The 20403-nt window shown below is 47.6% G+C and overlaps 2 protein-coding genes across 5 annotated transcripts; both read right to left on the reverse strand.

Moving 5' to 3' along the window:
• Positions 1–1632: 1632 nt before the first annotated feature.
• LOC119090966 (adult-specific cuticular protein ACP-20) lies at positions 1633–10244 on the reverse strand. Of its 4 annotated transcripts, none has more exons than XM_037213689.1 (3): positions 10203–10244; positions 2841–3000; positions 1633–2296 (listed from the first exon to the last, which is right to left on the reverse strand). In XM_037213689.1, the coding sequence occupies exons 2-3, from the start codon at positions 2958–2960 to the stop codon at positions 1793–1795; spliced, it is 624 nt and encodes a 207-aa protein (XP_037069584.1). In that variant the 5' UTR covers positions 2961–3000; positions 10203–10244; the 3' UTR covers positions 1633–1792. The 4 variants fall into 4 exon arrangements, with proteins under 4 accessions (XP_037069584.1, XP_037069585.1, XP_037069587.1 ...); XM_037213690.1 differs by lacking the exon at positions 10203–10244 and adding an exon at positions 10047–10084; XM_037213692.1 differs by lacking the exon at positions 2841–3000 and having other exon boundaries at positions 10203–10238.
• Positions 10245–11666: 1422 nt separating this feature from the next.
• On the reverse strand, positions 11667–12690 carry LOC119090967 (adult-specific cuticular protein ACP-20). The gene is made up of 2 exons (XM_037213693.1): positions 12666–12690; positions 11667–12276 (listed from the first exon to the last, which is right to left on the reverse strand). The coding sequence occupies exons 1-2, from the start codon at positions 12669–12671 to the stop codon at positions 11842–11844; spliced, it is 441 nt and encodes a 146-aa protein (XP_037069588.1). The 5' UTR covers positions 12672–12690; the 3' UTR covers positions 11667–11841.
• Positions 12691–20403: the final 7713 nt, after the last annotated feature.

Genomic DNA, 20403 nt, shown 5'->3' on the forward strand with positions numbered 1-20403 from the left:
GCAAACCAGCGAACCTTCAAAAGCTCACGGCCACCTTTAGGCTTACGATGGGGCGTGACAGCTTGGGCAATCGACCGTACAATCGGCCACCTGCAGCAGGCTCAGCTGTTGTGCATATTAGACCGGACAATCGGCCACCTGCAGCAGGCTCAGCTGTTGTGCATACTAGACCGGACAATCGGCCACCTGCAGCAGCTTAGCTGTTGTGCATGCTAGACCGGACAATCGGCCACCTGCAGCATGCTCAGCTGTTGTGCATGCTAGACCGGACAATCGGCCACCCGCAGCAGGCTCAGCTGTTGTGCATACTGGACTGCAGAGGGTCTTTCTGAAGCACCTCTCGGCATGCATTGACGGGCCTTGAATCACTCGTGACTACTGACGTTATTGATTATGTTTTGAAATCGAATTAGCAGTCGAATATCACCAGTCGCGACCGTGCGACAACTACCCTTGCCGCTGTTGGGAGAGACGTTGCATAACTCTCATCTGGGTCACACTGTACTTCTATAAGCTGTTGGAAATTGAAGTCAATAGTTCTTCATATCAGTCTATTGTCGATCGTGTGAAATCGTTGTCAAGTATGACTAGGATGACACAGCATGTGAAGAAGCTGGCAAAACAAGAACGCAACTTACCTACAGGATATTCATTAATTCAAATTGAACATGATTTCTGTTCATGCGCACTGAGCGGGGCTCAGCGGAGCATGGGAGACTGAAGCATATCACATGGTAAAACTAGAACGACAGTGGCTGTATTCTTCTACCTTCCCTAAATCCCACTGCGAACACAGCTCTTGTGGTGTGACTTAGTATGTGCTCTGGATGACCTGCGACTGACGCAAGCTCTTGTAGTGTGACTTGGTCTGTGCTCTGGATGACCTGCGACTGACGCAAGCTCCTGTAGTGTGACTTAGTCTGTGCTCTGGATGACCTGTGACTGACGCAAGCTCCTGTAGTGTGACTTAGTCTGTGCTTTGTTTGACCTGTGACTGACGCAAGCTCTTGTAGTGTGACTTAGTCTGTGCTCTGGATGACCTGTGACTGACGCAAGCTCCTGTAGTGTGACTTGGTCTGTGCTTTGGATGACCTGTGACTGACGCAAGCTCCTGTAGTGTGACTTGGTCTGTGCTCTGGATGACCTGTGACTGACGCAAGCTCTTGTAATGTGACTTAGTCTGTGCTTTGGATGGCCTGTGACTGACGCAAGCTCCTGTAGTGTGACTTGGTCTGTGCTCTGGATGACCTGTGACTGACGCAAGCTCCTGTAGTGTGACTTGGTCTGTGCTTTGGATGACCTGTGACTGACGCAAGCTCCTGTAGTGTGACTTGGTCTGTGCTCTGGATGACCTGTGACTGACGCAAGCTCCTGTAGTGTGACTTGGTCTGTGCTTTGGATGACCTGTGACTGACGCAAGCTCCTGTAGTGTGACTTGGTCTGTGCTTTGGATGACCTGTGACTGACGCAAGCTCTTGTAGTGTGACTTGGTCTGTGCTTTGGATGGCCTGCGACTGACGCAAGCTCCTGTAGTGTGACTTGGTCTGTGCTTTGTTTGACCTGTGACTGACGCAAGTATGCAGGCATCACCACTGATGCCACTTCGCAAAGTAATGGTCCATAGCTGCTGGCATTGTATTGCTGTTGTTGCTAATAAATTACACCTACACACAGGGTAGCATACATTCATACAGGATTACGTAAACCAAAGACGAAGTACACGCAGATAATAGAGAACTAGCTCTATACAGACGTTGCGAATGCGTGGGTCTGAGAAACCATTCTGGCGGGATCAGTGGTAGCTGCCATAACCACGGCCAGCGTAGCCATGACCGCCAACACGTCCGCTCCGAAGAGAGCCAACGCCTCCAGCGCCATAACCATAACCTCCGTAACCGCCCACGGAGCCAGACCTGAAGCCGCCTCCATAGCTGTTGACGGGGGTCTGCGGGTGTTTGGCCACGCCGTAGTACTTGACGTCAGCGTTGTAGCCCGAGTCGCCGTCCACCCAGTAGGTGACCTGTTGTCTTCGGCCGTCGGGCAGCTGGGCAGAGTAAGAACCCTCGGTCTGTTGACCATGTCGGTTCTCCTGGGAATCGACATCCACACCGGAGTAGCCGTCCTTGATGGAGTAAGCGGTGTTGTAGTCGGGCACGGCGTAGTAGTCGACGGAGCCACTCCGTCCGTAGCCGTCTCCGACGCCTCCTCCAAAACCACGTCCTAGGCGACCTCCGAGGCCCCCTCCATAGGATCCTCCGGCCGAAGCGGCAACCGCGAGTGCCGAGAAAATAATTAGCTGAAAGCACGAGTCCAGCATGAGGGCGATGGAAATTTTTTTGTTATTTTTACACCGCGGTAGAAAAACAGTAGGCTGTCTGAAAGATTCAGCGAACTACAAATGGAGTTGCTGAAGAATCTTTTATACCAGGCCTCGCAATTTAAGAAAAAACATTCAAAAGTACGCTGAGGATAAGACTTAGCGCTCAAAAATCTACTCAAAACATGACTGCTTGACTGCTGCTTCGTTTCAGCCAAACTTGGCCTGGCTGAAGCTGCAGCTAGTGTGAACAATAGAAAATGTCTGTTAGCAGACTCAGAGTAAGTTTATGTCAGCGTATTATTTGCCCATGGTGGAGGATAACGTGCACATTTGTGCCTTTTGTGCGTCTTTATTTGTAACACAAAGTCACGCTGACGTTTTCAAAAATGAAGAGCCAGAAAACTCGCAGTACATAAGAAACCCTCCACCGAGGCTTGCGGTTAACTGCGCTACATTAAAGGGACTCCGACATAAATGAATACAACTGAATAGCCACTGCTGCCGTACCACGCAGCCGTACCTTCATGTCCGCGGATGTGGCTAGCGGGGAGAGACTGATGCTGCTCCCCCTGCGTCTGCATTCTTTTATACTGCAGCTTGCTGCCGCCCCGCCCGTGGGCTGGCTGGACTCGCCTTGCATGACGCGCGGGCAAGTGCGTGACCAGCACACGTGTTGGGGGCTGGGGGGGGGGGGGGGAGCGTCGAGGTCAGATCCCAGCTCCGCGGGCAAGGTGTCAGGTTTGGTGCCGCTGAACGGGGTTATCTAAACAGAGAACTAGGTAGGAGGTAACTCCAGAGGTGTGGCGATGAATACTGGTGGCGATCATGATAAAAGCGCGACTCTTTTTTGCTGTGGTTCTTTAAGATAGGCTGGAGGACGATGTTGGACGATAAGGCTGGAGACGATGTTGGACGATAAAACTTCAGGACGATGCTGGACGATAAGGCTGGAGACGATGTTCAGGTGACCTGAGCCAACGGACTGGTTTGAATGGCTTTGTGCCAGGTGAGTATTAGTTTTGATGTTTTGTAACAATAAGCGGCCTTAAATACGTCAGAAATTGCTGGTTGGCATACCTGACTTAACAAACATTGTTTTTGGGCAAAACTTATCGAAGAAAGCCTTGAGAATATGGCCAATGGTTGCTCGATAACATCGTTAATCCCTCACCAAACGAGGGTGCCCCCAGTGGCCCTTATGTTTTTCGGGATGGTTTCCGTGCAGCTTTGAGCACGCTGCTGCAATTTTGGAAAGTTGAATGCCATAACTGTTACGTTTCTGATGCAGTGCCATAAGAGTTTTCCAATCTTATTTTTCTCGAGCTCTAGCTTCCTCAAGTTTGAGATATTAGGAGAGGCCATGATGCACCACAACCGCTCTCTCGTAAGGTGAGGGCCAACAGCTTTTGTATGGCGAGGGCTAAGCCGAATCAGTGTATTAGCGGATGATGACGTTTGGCATAAGACCTCCAAGCTGACGCTAAAAATCTGGAGCTCAAGACGTGTCTTGCTGATATGAATGGCTGAGAGGCTGCGTCCAGAATGAAGGCGATTGTCAGCCGCCAGACATTCATTTTCAGCTGAAAAAGTCCATTCATTTCTGTCAGTTAGGCATCTCAGCGGATATTGACTGCAGCCGAGTGAAAGAGCTTCTCCTCTAGCTCAACAACTCATTTGGTGCCGTAATTTATCAAGCCTAAGGTTTACAGGTTTTAGGGTTAGGATTACAATCTTTCGGGATCTTTACTACACCACTGATCAAAAGACACCAAGTTTCAAGGCTCTGCTTTAGACCATTCGTCAGATGTTTCTAGACTGGCCACGGGCGTCTTCCGCAGTTCTGGGCACAAAAATGTGCTTGCATGATCTTCAAACTGCGTTGGGTGCTGTTTCCTGCCAATTCACTGCAGGGTAAATTTCAAAGAGAAGGTTAAAAGTTACACTCCCTTGAAGTTTCCATGCGGCGTATTTCGCATGGCACCACGGGTGCAGCATGCTGCCCTCCTCCAATCCTCACGAGAAGAGTCTTGAGCAAGGCTTGTGGCTTGATATGTTTCCCACTTAAAATTATTTTCGCTAAATATCAGTGGTGCACTCAGAAAGGTCCGAAGTGGGGGAATGTGAGTTTCTAGCTTCATGCAAATAAAAGATGCACACCTGCAGCGTCGCATAGGCGAAATCTGTTTGGTTAGTCGCGCATGGATTACATAAAAAGTTGCTAAATTGATACTTGACATTGAGCAAACTATTACAGTGCAGACAACAGTTTTTTCTCCCGTACCACACAATCATATACTTTCATAATTCTTAGGTCACATCCTAGATCCATGCTGGATGAAGGATACGTGAAGTTGGTGAGGAAAATGCACGTTTTGTGTTGGACTAGGGACTGTGTACAAATCACACCCCCCGCCTTGCCCATATATATCTGCAGCAGTAATCCGCCTACCAAACATTTGGACCCCTCTTAAATGTCAAATTGTCCAGATCGCAAACTGAGAGATTGTTAACCTAGAACTTTACTCTGGACGCAGCCCTGCCATTTCTTGTAACTGACTGTGCAAAATTCACTCCTCATCATCATACATCGCCTGCTCATCATCGAGTTAATGACGGCAGCAAGGTAGCAGCCCTCATTGCAGTAACGTGCCATGATTTAAACACGCAAGCGAATGATTCGCCAATATTGCATCACAATATATCATCTTGATTCACCAATATATCATCACAATATATCATCTTGATTCACCAATATTGCATCACAATATATCATCTTGATTCACCAATATATCATCACAATATATCATCTTGATTCACCAATATATAATCACAATATATCATCTTGATTCGGCAATATATCATCACTGTGTGCTGTTCGTGATCGTTTATGAGGACCCAGTGTCTTCAATATACATGATAACTGCCTCTTTGTAAGATATTTAAAGATGCTATGAGAGCATAGTTTGGATAACCATCGGTCTCCAGTCAACATGAGGCTGCTGCCAATGCAGGTCTCTGAACAGATAGCAATTTATGTGGACGTACCTCGAGACCTGCGGTTCTCCCACAAACCGCAGGTCTCATCTGCTGACTGCGGTTGCAGCACAGATGAGACCTCAGGTCGTGCCTGCATGCAAAGGCTGCTGAAGTTTTGGAGAGATGGGACCCACTAGCAGTCAGGATACGTCGCTTAATGTCGGTGCTGTACGATGTGATAGGAAAAACCGCGAGGGCCAAATTAATCGTCGCACAACCTTTGGGCTGATAATGCGTACCATACAGTAGACTTGGCCAAGCTCAAAGTAATCTTTACACGGTGCAAATGTGAGTACCTGCATGATTCCAATGCCAGGCTGCTAAGATTGTTCAACAGACAACGTATCAAGATTCGACAGCAGTCTTGCGACCAGACACACCCTGTTAAGAATAGTTGCGAGATGGGGCGGGGGTACTCATGTTTTTTGCATTGCTCAGGGTGTGTTTGACGTAATGACACCGTCTTATCACACCGATTGTTAACTAGGAACGGCAATGATAATGTCAATACTTGTCATGCCTATACGTCGGATTTAAAATAGTGAAAACTGATCGGCAGGCGCATTGGAATTGCACTTTTCCAGATTAGGCCTGTGGGTAGGCCTGAAAACTCAATCCGTAAAGACTTGATTGACTGACTTGATTTGATTGATTCGGATTTGATTTTAAGCTGCGTAGCCCAAAGTGCTACGACCGCTCTCCCAAGGTGGACAGTGGAATACCGCACACCAGTACACTGCGAACCGCACCACAGCGCTGCTGCCATACAATGGACCTAACGGGGCAGAGGACGCTCCCCGCCATGGCAGGATAGTGAGACTGCGACGAAGAAGCATAGCTGCTCTGAGGAATGAATGCAGTTGAAGACGACAGACGAAACTGGGAACTACCAACTATATACTTGAGACCTACCACGATTAGATCAGGTAGTAAGTGCCAGGGTAGCAGTCCAGCCATCCTCCAAAGCCCTTCCATCGTCCCTTGGTGACTCACCGGCATCTGAGCGCCGGCTCGACGCGTGTCGAATGTTTTGCAGAATCGTGCGATGTTCTAAACCTGTCTGCAGTGAAACGCAGGCGGTGGAAAGTGGCTTTTTCGAAGTCGAGAGCGATATGATCAGTGTGTGACGCAATAGTTGATTTTCCTAAGCTGGCGTGGCGAAGGCTCACCACGGTTGCCAAATACTGGCGCGGGTAAATGCTTGCTGTCTCGGAGGAGGGGGGGGGGGGGGGGGGTTAGAGCGAACTCATATGCTAGCTGAATCTCGTCTGGCACAGATTATGCGCCAATAAACGTATACCACTGAAATTTCCAGCTGCGTCGTTGAGTGCATTTTACATTATGTGTTCAAAAATTTTAAGGCTGCCTTTCCCAGGTAAAAAGACCTGATGCCTTTCGGGATCACGTTCGTTAAGCTTCGCATGCGGTAGCTAGATAGAGCATGTTAGCCGTAGGTTTTGCATGTCCCGATACAGGCAGATTATGTGTCTCCATTATGCGTTACTCACACCTATCTGCTGTGGTTCATCGCACTGAAGAATGACGCTATTATTTTGCTTGCGATTAGTTTAAGTCGTTCCGTGTAAAATCAGCCAGATGGTAAGCCTTTCAGTTAATTTTTTACCTCTCTTGTTCCGCTCAACGTTGTCAATTAACGCAAGATTAAGCTTGCTGGCATACGGTGCAGATGAGCGCTATCTGGCGCTTTTTCTGCCGTGTCCGTGCCTTGGTCAGTCATTGAAATAACGGGTGCTGGGACTTTGCCCACAACCGTTGACCCGTAAGACACAGTTGCTATTGGCACAGAACACACCGCTGATGCATTTCTAAGCATGCATCGTCCGATGTCCCAAGCACTATGCATTACGATCTCCTTGGTACCATAGCACGTATAGTTTTGAACATAGACAAGAGGCCTACACTAGTTTTGTTGCTTTGACCTGCTTTGACCCATCACAGGTCAGTTGCACTTATCAGATGCAGTCTATATGGTACCACCGCTTGTTTATCGTGAGCGCAGTTGCGTTCTGAGAAGAGAGGGAGAGAGTACAGTGGCTTTTTCCGATCGGTGGGGGAGGGGGCGGAGTGGGGGCAGCTGTACGGTGAAGGCTGAAGGTGCCTGGTTGCATTCACTTAAGGAGTCTGCGGTGTCATATTGGGTGACAGCGCTCTCTCTTGTTTATCTCGCTTCTCTCAATATATGCAAGATGCATTTCGTGTTCGTGCTTAGACAGAATTAGGCAGATGCCTAATTTGGTTTCAAACTTGAAACGGACGGCAAGTGCGGTGAGCGCGAACGGAACGCATAGCTTGTCGTGAGGGCTATCTAATTAGCCCCATCTGCTTACCCCGAAAGGTTCTTAGTTCTATCATCACGCGTCTTCCCGGCATTTCACGTTCGCGATATTTACAAATTTGATCCCATGGGAACAAATCCGTGGGCTTAAAACACCGAAGTGGTACATATACCCGGTTTACATGGGCAGCCGAGGATAATTCGAATTAAGATCGGAACGGATCATGCGACGGTTAACCCTCTCGGCGAGCGGCGTTTACATGGGCGAAACCGGCTTTACGTCGGATTAACGGTCGATAGTTCGATCCCGCTTAGTTCGAATCAAGGAACGGATTATGGGCGAAAACTGCGCTTTTGAGGCGAACTGAACAAAACAAGAAGAAAAAAGCCCGTACTCTGCGTATGGATGGCGAATGTCACGAGCCATGGTGGGCGCGAGACAGCTTTGAGGGCGAGGAGGAAGATGGACTCCGTTGGAAAAATGATCTGTGCGGGACTCATAGGCTTTATAGCTACAGCACAAGCCATAGCACTTGAAACACAAGAGTTGCGCAGTCAGCACTGCCAAATCTGTCACATAAACAGTGTTATATGCAAATTTTTACTAGCGGGAAACTTTGGCTAGCAGGAAATCAGTATTTTATTGTATTGGCCAATGACACTCACAAACTTACCACACTCATATCAGTATGCCACCCAGCATCATGTCATCTACTTTGCGCAGCCCAAGAAACACATTACCTACTCCCACACTAATGCATTTATGAGCAGCCTGCAACAGTGAGCTAAGCTACAGAAATGACTCATGAATGCTACATAGTGGCAAAAATTGTGTAACTATGTTGTCTTTCCCCATCCAATGCATCATCAGTACCTGAGGGCAGCATTGCCATTTAGACTCGGCATGGACTGGCAAGTCAGAATGCAGCTATTTGCTTTCTTGACATACTAGGGTTGAAATACTGCTTTGATATCCTTGCAGTCAACAGCATTGGCTGATATGGACTGATGGCTAGGTGGCACAAACAGCTGTGTTCGCACAGTCCAAAGATCATAACATGTGAACCAGCCCCAGAGCTGTCATGACAAACGCAATCTGGGCTCAAAATTCATAACAAATGATTAATTATAACAACAGCTCAATTATCCACCTCATGGTTTGCAAAGATACATGTCACAAAAAAGCACCAAGGTAACATATTTACTCACCCGTACAAAAACAGGTAATAATGTGCACCACAGATGTTCTCTGCACCTCATGTGGCATTATGTTAGGTTTACTTAGTTTATGCACTGTTTTCTTCCACATGAAATGCACAAACCTGGATTTGACAGAGTACTGATGACAGCTATTTTCATCCAGTGCTCACATTTACTTTCTTGACATTTTGGAACCATCACTGGGCAATTTTGGTCCCATCATTAAAAATAGTTCACATTCTGCACTGACTGCAATGATCTATTGCCTATATTTGTTGATCCTTTGCATCATGCAGGAATTATTGAGTTACTTATCTCACACACACTAAACTGACAAGCAACAAACAGCCTAATCGCATCAAAAACAAATATTCCAGCCCCCGCTTCCTTGCCATTTGGTCTACCAGTGTGATGTAGCTTAATATTTCCTTGACGAGCCAGTCACCAATATCCAGCACATCTCTCCTCCCAATAGGTGGTCAACCAAATGTTCAAGTCACAGGGGAATGTCTGCAAAATCAATCCTGGGGCATTTATGTATTCACTTAATGCAAGAAACTATTGGTACTCCCTGCAAGAATTGTTGAACAGTTCAAGTACCTACCTCATGGCCTGCAGACACCCATCTCAAAAAAGCACCAAGATGACATATTTAATCATCAGTACAAAAACAGGTGATGATATGCAACACAGACGTGTTCTCCATGCAGCATGTGCCATCATGTTAGGTGTTAGTTTATGCACTGTTTTCCTGCACATGGAACACACAAACTTGGATTTAGCAGAGTAATGATGACAACTTTTTTCATCCAGTGTTCACATTTGCTTTCTTGCTGTTCTGACCCCGTCATTGGGCAATTTCGGTCCTACCATTGAAAAAGTTCACATTCCGAGCTGACTGCAATGATCTATATTTGTTCATCCGTCATATCATGCAGCAATTTTTAAGCTACCTTTCTCACACAAATTTAACTGACAAGCAACCAGCATCCTAATTTAAGGAACATCTGCAAAAACGCTCCTGGGGCCTTTAGGTATTAACTTAATGAAAGAAACTTGGAGGCATTCTCTGCAAGAATTTTGAGCAATCCAAAAATTAAAGTGAGAACAAGTCAAAGCTATATAAAATGACCATATTACCTCCATTTGGCTTTTGGAAGCATGGAGCCTGCCCCAGATGTAAATTAATCTAACCTTTAGGCGGAAAGATAACACCAAGCACCGCCGACGCCTGCTGTCTGCATAGATCATGCGCCTAGCGAGGCTAGATTACGTGAGCATTTCTGTGCTGCTAGCCACTCAAGGCCCTCAATAATAAGGGTAGTTTTAGCAGCATGGTGTCAACTTCACCTTCTTTCTCTTTTCCTTTACCATCTTGGACTTGGACCGTCTCGAGCAATAGCTAAAAACCCGTGGAAAAGCGGCAACACGAAACGAAGCTGAAATGGCCATGAACAGAACTGCGTGCGCCAGGCATTTTTCTTTTTTTTTGTTTAGACAGCTGACGGCCGATAATTCGGACGAAATCCCTTCCTGAACGGATGATCCTCTCACGGGAAGGGATTTCCTCCGGCGCACGATTCGAATCAGCGGAACGGCGCGTGAGTGTATACATGGGCCGGATAGTTCGGATCGAGGACGGGTCCCGGCTCAATTCGAATCACAGCTGCCCATGTAAACAGGGTAATAATGGCGAGATACAAATGTTTCCGGACTTAGGCTCTTTGGTTGATGTGACGTTAAGCACGTGCTTCGCCTCCGCTTATCTCAGATCCTTTGCATTTTAGCTTGGGCACCGACTCTGGTCCCAGTCCAAACAATTCTCATTTGCAAAGTGCTTTAGCTTTAAATCTCGAACTGATTAAGTCGCTTGCACATGTGTTTTGTTGCTGATGGTGGTGCTCATGTTTTACCGATGCAATGCTGACATTGATATGCGCATATGTATAGCATAAGCCATTTAAGTTAATAGATATTTGACTTAATGAGGGGACCTTTCGTGCACCTGCTCCAGCAGGTTGAAAAGGCAAATGGTAACGACAAAGATCCGAAGCCTGTATAGCAACCGTGACTAGTAAAGCCGACAAAATTTTCTTTAGCATGCTGGGCTCATGCCTCTTTCCACACTTCCCTACGACAAATTATGTTTGCTGCAGTCAAGCTCTGTGGGGTGAGCCAGACCAGAACATGTGAGCCGCATCCACAACGTTCTCTGATATTGTTTGAACCGCGCTCCCTTTCCACAAAGAGCAGGCCGAGCATTGGATCCATAAAACGTCACCCCACCGACGTGACGTCACCCCACCGACGTGACGTCACCCCACCGACCAGACAAACCACTGACGCATAGCATGATCAGCTACCTGCTGCTACCTGGCGTGCTCATTTTGAAGCAAACTTAACCTTCACACAGGACCAGGAAAGCATCCGATGCGCTACAAACCAAACAGTATGACAGTGTATAAGCAGGACAAATGCACGGAATGACTTTTTTACCATCGGCCAGTGAAAGATTGGTGATATCAACCAGTCATTTTCCGAAATGGGAATGACCCTGTGTTGAATACAACAAACCTGCCGCATGAGGCTGCTCGGTGCTAAATACTAATGTCCCATTCAAACCACGTTGGATGCAGCACTGTAAGCTGATCGTGTTGCTGCGCATGTTGTCGCACATGTTGCTGAACGTCCCGAAACCCGGCACGCACGGATGTATTTAAGTTTCATCAAGCTGTCTGATTTGCGCTATGGCTGTTTTTCCGCGAAGTTTTGTTGAATGTCATCGCGACCGATCTCAAGCCACTCATCATTCTGGCTGCTGACGTTTTATTGATAATGCTCATCACTCGTGCACAGTGACTTACGCTTTCATAAATAGCATACTTTTACAACGGATGACACAGGACAAACATGATGGTATTTAGGCGTGTGACAACATACGACACAGGACAAACACGAAGTTCTTATACTCGTTTGGTTCACGTTTTTACTAGTGCCCGTATCCGTAAGGATTATAGCCATGACCAATGGCGTTATAGCCGCCGCCGTAGCCCTTGCCATAGCCGACGTTGCCGAGGCCGAAGCCTTGGCGGTAGATGGGAGTCTTGGGGTGCACGGCCACCCCATAGTACTGCACGTCAGCGTTGAAGCCGGAGTTGCCGTTGACCCAGTACTTGACCTCCTGCCTGCGGCCGTCGGGCAGGTTGGAGCCGTAGGAGCCCTCGGTCTGGTGTCCGTAGCGGTTCTCATGCGCGTCGGTGTTGACGCCGGAGTAGCGGTCCTTCACAGAGTATGCGTAGTTGTAGTCGGGCTTAGCGTAGTAGTCGACGCCCCCGTGCGGGAAGCCGGCTGCTCCGCCATATCCTCCGACGTTGCCGATGGCGCCGGCGGCGGCAGCGGCCACGAGGGTAGTCAGGATGATCAGCTGGAGGCACAGCATGGGACCCAGTCAGCGCGAGGCGAAGGCCCTGGCGCACTGGGGCACCGCAGCGGAGTAGCGCAATGGATATCGTAAAGCTGAGTGCGAGGACTTGGAAGTTTTCACCCGCGAAACTTTTCAGCAACAGCCCTTCATATATTTGGAATTAATTAGTGCAAGTTGATCGCGCCGAGCGCGATTTACCTGGCTCTAACACGTCATGGCTGAACAAGCTAGAGTTGACGGATCAAAGTTGGTAACTGTCATCCAGTTCGTTGATCTGCAGCCCTGGCGAAAGCCCCTGATGCATGTTGTGCCATTTAAACACAAAATTTCAATCATCGCCATCTTCCACTACTTCAACACAGTTCAGCGACTAAAGGCACCAGGCTCACCTTCATATCTGCTGACGCCGTCGCTGGTGGCAAAACTGATAATGCTTTCTCTGCAACGTTGTCTTTTATACTCCACCGCTGCAACCACGCCCTCCGCTGCTGAAAATTCTTGCATTCGAGGGGTGGTCTATCGCACAGTTGATCAGGTGCGCACAGTACCGCCGCTGCAGATTATAATCCCTTTTCTGCAGAGACATCTGTGCGCGCGTAGCGCAAAGCCATGGGAAAGTGGTGACGTGTCATAGACCGCTGGGATGGGGAGAATTTGTTTCTGATGCACATGCCCGTCATGAACTTGATGCGCTGGCACTGAGTGCATGCAATGATGCCGTTGAAAGCGATGTGACGAAAGAAAGACGGTTATGAGCCAAATGCGGGATCTTTCCGCGTATTCAGCGGATATTGTTACTTCTGCTACCAGTATTTTCGTGTTTTGTTATAGGCATTGCTATTTTGTCGTCATTCAGTTACACGATGTCTTGCTAGTCTGTGTCCGCAGCAGCTTTGAAAGCACAGTCACAGCATATGATTGTGACATGTCTAAACAACAAGGACTTTATGCGAACGACTCCCTTGCCCCCGCTCCCGTCTCTGTCCCGACTGGTGCGAACGACTCACTTGACCCTGTTCCCGTCTCTGTCCCGACTGGTGCGAACGACTCCCTTATCCCTGCTCCCGTCTCTGTCCCGACTGGTGCGAACGACTCCTTTGCCCCTGTTCCCGTCTCTGTCCCGGCTGGTACGAACGATGGAGTTAGTGCATCCGACAAGGACGGGATGCCTTACATTCGTTTAGTTCCTTTAGTTGGTCTCATTTGCATTCATTATGTAAATCCCATTTCACAAGCAAGCCTGTTACTAGCTTGTCTTCACGAGCCGCCCGGTTTCCTGGCGTCGCTAGCTTGTCTTCACGAGCCGCCCGGCTTCCTGGCGTCGTTGATTTCAGCGACGAGGCTGTGAACAATGCGTCTCTTAAATCTCGCGCCGATATAATTTTGATCTCGAATGCATCGGTGCACCAGTATTTTCCACCCAAGCAAGGAGCTATTACGGTTAATTGTGTGCCCACTGCATTCAGAGAGTTCTTTGATGCATTTCTGCTGGTTGGTTTTAGAAAAGTTCGGCGACTCTGAAACTGACAAATGACTATTACGTTAGACTACCGATGATGACTACCGATGATGATAGGAAATACTTTCACTCTTCTTTTACCGTCACTCAAAACGTACAGAATCTGTTCAAGAAGTGACCTAGGCGGCACTGTCCTGCCTTTAATGCGCGTGCATCGATTACTATCTTGCCTGTGGGGCGATAAAATGTGATAATAGGTTAACTTTACTATTTGCCATTATAAATGATATAAAGTAATTGAAATATAACTAACGTTTTTTGTTTTGACTAATACACGCTCATTTTTGAGTGCCAATTGTACACCCTCATCTCTCGGATTTTAGCTTAGCTGGGTAAGAGGGGCTGTCACAGCGCTGAAGACACTTGTGACATTTTCAGGCCTCTCAGTTGAGATGTTCCGGGGTAGCAGCCACCGGCATTTTTGTGTTGTGTGATTGAAGGGCTACGTTCGGCGGCGATTTTTTGTTTACCAAGATGGAAGAAAAACATGCAAACCTACGCGTAAAAATGATGTGAAAACTTTCCAGACTGCGTGTGTTTTGCGGTTGGAATCGTCACTCAAAAGAAAATATTGTGGCCTTATGAATATTTGCAATACACCCAGACCCGTTTCCCTTGACGATTTGAGCCTTTTCTCACTTGTATGTGAAAGAACGTAGATTGAACCCCTTGGTCCAAAACTTAAGAAGGTGGCTATTGGCTTGGAAAGGATTGGAAAGAATGTCACAATAAGAAATGACGCTTCACTCGCGCCATCCGCCGTTGACTTCCGGTGCAGCATTTACTGCGCGCCTCTCCGCACAGGCGGCGGAAAATGAGCGCATAGTGAAAAAGCACTAGGCTTAACAAGATGGGTCGCATGCATGTGGAGGTCGACTTAATGCGCAGTGAAAGGGGCTAACTCACTCGAGATCATAAAAACTCTTGAAATCAAGTCACCGCTGCTTCCCTCCCGACGCCTCAATCTAACTGACGCACAATGACAGTATGAGCACTCACTGGGGTTACTCTGTGAAACCTGGTCCTTTCACAGCCAATCTGATACAAGGCTTACTACCTGCTTGAAGAACTACTCTTTTTGGTACCACAAAACACAATGCCTGCACATTAGCCTTGCCTTGCAAGAACCGGTATGGATTATCGGCAGAGAGAATGTGCTCGGGAGGAGGCGCAGCAGCCTGGCGCCGACGGCGACGCTTTTCAAGGTCCCAAGCCCGGCGCGGGAGCCCTTCCCAGGGGAGATGGCAAGGTACTGCCGCTCGAGCTTCACGCAAGGTCCTCCTGAACGAAGATGTAACTATAGTTGAACCTTTTCTTGTTGTGCGCAATTGATCCATCTGAACAATAATGCACTTTTCTATAATTGAAACGAGGCTTTTTTCATTTCCTGTAAAAGGCACTGTAGAAATGTATGGACCACAATAGCATTATGTTCCATCGCACCTGACAGCATGCAATAACTTGTATGCGTAATTTGTCCAGGCTCTGATAAACAAACTACGAAATGACGCAGCGTGCGTTGTGCTGCATCCCAACGAAACTGCTGAACTTTGCTTTGGACGACAGAAGTGTAGTTTTCAGGAGTCTCAGTTTTCAGAAGTTTCAGAAGTATCAAATTGTCAAGGCTTCGTTTTCGGGCACTCGTTTTAAGCGTCATTGAAAAATTTATGCTGGTGCTGGGGCGTAAAATAATGTCTGGTCACTGCAGCTATGGCTTCTGGCAACTTAGTCAAAAAAACCTCATCGATTGGCAGGACAAGTTCAGTTTAAGTACAGCGGTCGGTGCCCACCCACCGGTTACAGCTGATTTCATTGACCGAATGCAAAATGTCCTCTACCTGTGCATCGATCGCGTTAATGAAAAACGACCGCACAACATCCCTAACGTCGACAATTATCGCACTCCTGCATCTTGCAGGGCTTCTTATGAACATCATACACAGCACGACTCAGTAGGTCCTTTTAAGTGACATCTTGCAGGCCAGCAGATCCAGCCATGAGCTTCACGTCTCATGTGGCCAATATTATAAGAAAGAACGCCACTGACGTTTTTTAGTTCAATTTGACGTCACCGGATGTTATAAGCCGTCTGGTAAAAAAAGAACGGCACGGAAAATACGTCACGAAAAAGGGGACAGTGGGACTGTTTGAGCATTATAAAATTATTTGTGAGACGATGTCTGGTGAGGCACTGCGCCATAGTTGGAAGGGGACGGAAAATTTTACGTCAGATAAAAACGCCACTCTAACCCGACGTTTTTGTGGACTGCGGCATGACACTCGTTCATTTGGAGTGAGATTTCAGAGGTGGGAAATGAAACCATGATTGCTTTACTACTGTATCAACCGTGTTTTCCTGCAGTGCCTTGCACCTTTCTTGTGTTCCGTTGCGTCGAGAGCACTTATTCCATTTTGATAGTGCAATGAAAAAATAACAACTGTTATCAATATTTCACACAGCCTGACTGCATTGCTCACAGCATTTGCAGTTAACAAAAGTGTGCTAAAAAACAAAAATAGGTTGCTTCATTGAATGCAATGCTTTCACAGTCATGCAAAATGCTGCGGCTACCAGGTTGCTTTACTCCAAAATACCGTTCACACAAATAGTACCTCATGTATAACAAAAAACATTGCATGTAGTGAAATGCCACTGCAAACCCGCTGACATTCCGCAAGGTCGGAGACATGACAAGTGCGTGTAGTATGGTGAGATGGGCAAAATGCATGGACCGGACCGCGCCAGGTCACCGCTGCGGCCAGGGGCGAGCCCAGGGTTGCCTTGGTCGGCTTGGGTGCGGGCGTGAGCGCGGGCCGGTCCTCTGGTGGCCGTGGGCCTGACTCGGGCGGCAGCCGCCCGGCGCGCCGGGGCAAACGATCGCGGCGCCGGGGCTGTAGGGGAGGAGCGAGGTGGCGGGCGCCCGGTGAATGCCGTGCGGGTGAACTATACATCGCGCAGTTAAACATACAAAGTTTGATACGCTATGATATTATGATATTATGATATGTGATATTATGTTATATGATATATATATATATATATATATATATATATATATATATATGATATCATGATAAAGCATGATATTAGATACGATACAAATACGTCACAGTCTAACTGATATGCATCAGTTTGATATTCTCGCACTCAGTGAAACGTGGTTGCGGCCGTCTGTCCCCGTCCGGCTGCTGAACATTGATGGGTACCGGCTGTACCGTCACGACCAGCCTGCAGACAGCGGACTGCCTAGGGGTTACGGAGGGGTCGCAGTTCTGGCGCGAGACTCGTTTGATGTGACTGTTCTGAAAACGCCTCATACTGCCGCTAGTTCATCGAATCTTGAGGTTATTTGGACCCTTGTTCGACCCGCTAAAGCAAAGCAGATTATTTTCGGGTCGTTGTACCGACATCCCACTAACACAGCCCGGCAGGTGTATGATGATCTCGATGATTTGGAGAACCAGTTACAATGTATAATGTCCACACATGACTGCCCAATTGTGATCGCCGGTGATTTAAACATCAGCCTGATTGGCTCGAGCACAGGCACCGGCTATCAGAAATTGATGCAACTGTTAAGGTCTTACAATCTGCATATGTGTAACGATTCCTATCCAACGTACCGTCCTGCTGGCTCGCTGTTAGATGTTACGATTACAAATCACAAGGACCTCATCCAACGCTGTGGTGTCACCGCCTGTCACTATAGTCCGCATGACTTCACGCGAATATTGCTGAAATTTTCGAAAGGGAAACGCCAAACCAATGTCATCACATCCCTGAATCGAGTTGATTTTGATTATTTCAATGATTTGCTTGTGAACGCCGACTGGTCTCTCGTCTATGGAAGTGCGACGACGTCTGAGAAGTGGGACTCTTCTAGGAGTGCTTACATCCCCCATTTGAATGCCGTCGCGCCTGCCCGGCGCATTAAACTGCGCTGTCAATCCGCCCCACCTGTCTCAGCTGATAAGCGTGTGTTGATGGTTCGTCGCCGCGTCGCTCTAGCGTGCTGTTCGCGTGCTGAGTACAAGGCACTCAATAAACAGACACGGGCAGCTATTAGACGGGACTGCCGCGATCATATTAGGAAGCAGATTTCTGAGGCAGGTCACTCCGGCATGTGGCGGTGCGTTAAATCGGTCATTGGCAGTAAACAGGGTACGTCAGCCACACGAAACATTCATCCTGATACTTTGAACGGCTACTTTGTGAAGGTAGGGCCTACGACTGCCGCCACCGTGCCGAACCGAGGCACGGCTTTGCCGGTAAGGCTCCCCCGAGTTATGACCTGCTCATTTAAGGTGCATCCTCTGTCATGCGATGAGCTATGTCTATGCAGCTATGTCTACGATGAACCCGACGACATCCTGTGGGCTAGATGAACTTAGTACGCAGCTCTTACAGAAGTCTTTTCGTGGTGTCGGCTGTCCCCTACTTGACGTCATCAATAGCAGTCTCATTGAGGGAACGGTGCCCAGCGCCTGGAAACACGCTCTTGTCACAGCGCGCCCGAAAACCAGTGATTTGAACGATCCTACCAAATTTAGGCCAATCTCTGCAGTGCCAGCGATAGCAAAAAAAGTCGAGCATATTGCTCATCATCAGCTTAGCTCATATTTTAACGAGCGTGATTTATTTTCGCATACACAACACGGATATCCTACGAATTTTTCAACAGAGACCGCACTTACTGTAGTGACTGATAAAATACTCACCGCAATGGATGCTGGGGAGATCGCTCTGCTTGTTTTGATAGATCTGTCAAAATGTTTTGACGTTGTGGATCACCAGCTTCTCTTATCCAAGCTTAAGCTATACAATATTGACACAAAATGGTTTGAAAGCTACCTTTACGGGCATACCCAACAGGTTCAGATCAGATATCCTTCAGGGCATACTGCACGCTCTCGCAGTCTTCCGAATGGGATGGGGGTATTTCAGGGTACCGCCCTCGGGCCGCTCCTATATTCCATTTTCTCTAACGATCTAGCGTTACATTCAGAAGGTGCCACAGTGATACAATATGCCGATGACACACAGATTTTGGCTACTGGAAAGAAAAGTGCAATGCAACATCTTGTCGGAACCATGGAGAGTACCTTGTCAATTGTATTGGACTGGTTTAACAACCACTCTATGAAAGTCAATACAACAAAAACGCAGTTAATAGTTTTCGGGACAAAGCCTATGCTACGTAATATGCCTCCTGTGCATGTCAAGTTCGGGTCAGCTGTCATTACTGAAAGCAATACTGTCAAAAACCTTGGTGTGGTGATGGACAGAAATCTCACATTTGAACCGCACATTGATCAGCTTGTTGCCAGGTCGACGGGCGCTCTGATGGCCCTGTACCATGCCAAGCATGTACTTCCAAGAGACACCCTCGTTCGCATTGTCGGAGCTCTAGTGCTTTCCTCCATTAGGATACTGTATAGTACTGTATGGTTGTCACGGAGCCACCCTGCTCCATCGCGTGCAAAAACTTGTGAACTTCTGTGCGCGGGTTGCGAGCGGAAGGAGAAGGTGTGACCATATATCGGATGCTGTCAGGGATCTACGATGGCTTAGTGCTGATCAGCTCGTCAGATATCATATGTTGTGCCTGCTCAAAAAAGTCTTACTCACGGGTCAGCCACCAGATATAACCGCGATGTTCACACGTGCTGAGCACACTCATGAAACGCGACAGGCTAACCAGCTGAGGCGCCCCCGAACGGTGAGCAACTCTGGCACTCGCCGATTTAGCTACAAGCATCGGATTTGTTTAACTGCCTGCCGCCCGACTTGCGCAATGTTCAGAGTCTAGGCCGCTTCAAGCGCCAACTTATGGAGTTGCTACTGAGTGAGGCGAATATTGGCACATGAGTGGGTGCGTGTGTGAATTCGATTGTGTGTGATGCTAAGATGTGAATGCAGTAGTGTGATTCGCCGAGATGATCCCTTGACCGATGTGTGATGTGTTAGGCTATTTTTATTAGGTTTCACATTGTCTCTTTAATGCCCGTTTTTATCAATGATGACGTGTAACTTCTAAAAAGCCACTGGATCTTGTGGAAAGTTACGAAATATATGGACATACAATTGTTGCCCAAGCTATTTACAATCTTTCAAGGCCACACACAATCTACTTGATAATTTCTCAAAGCAAATTCTCTGAAGGCATGACAGTGATGACTCACAAGTAATGCTCTCTTGCACACAACATTTGCTAAGAAAGTGGTATGTGCATCCATAAAAATGCAGCACTATATTTTCAGAATGCTTGGCAAAGGCAATTTTCCAAAGTCATGTCAGGGAAGCTTTTACCAAGCATGTGCATCAACGAGCCTCACAAACCTGCCCCTACTGCCAAAATGAGTTGCTAATATGATGGCATGCAACACATCGAAGAAACCATAAGTGGCAAAGTGCCGTTATACACCCTTGCAGCATGGGATATGCTAGTGTTTCTTATGGGTTTTCTAAATCGTTACCTTGTCATGTTCAAATGCAAACATAACGATAAAAGCAGATATCGGTATATTACATTTTAATGGGAGTCATTACACTTAAAAATATCGAAACGATGCTCTCTCTCTCAGTAGTACAAATTTCACACGTACAC

This window comes from Pollicipes pollicipes, unplaced genomic scaffold (assembly GCF_011947565.3).
Source record: "Pollicipes pollicipes isolate AB1234 unplaced genomic scaffold, Ppol_2.1 Scaffold_3216;HRSCAF=3773_pilon_pilon_pilon, whole genome shotgun sequence".
In the NCBI taxonomy this organism is placed as follows: domain Eukaryota; kingdom Metazoa; phylum Arthropoda; class Thecostraca; order Pollicipedomorpha; family Pollicipedidae; genus Pollicipes; species Pollicipes pollicipes.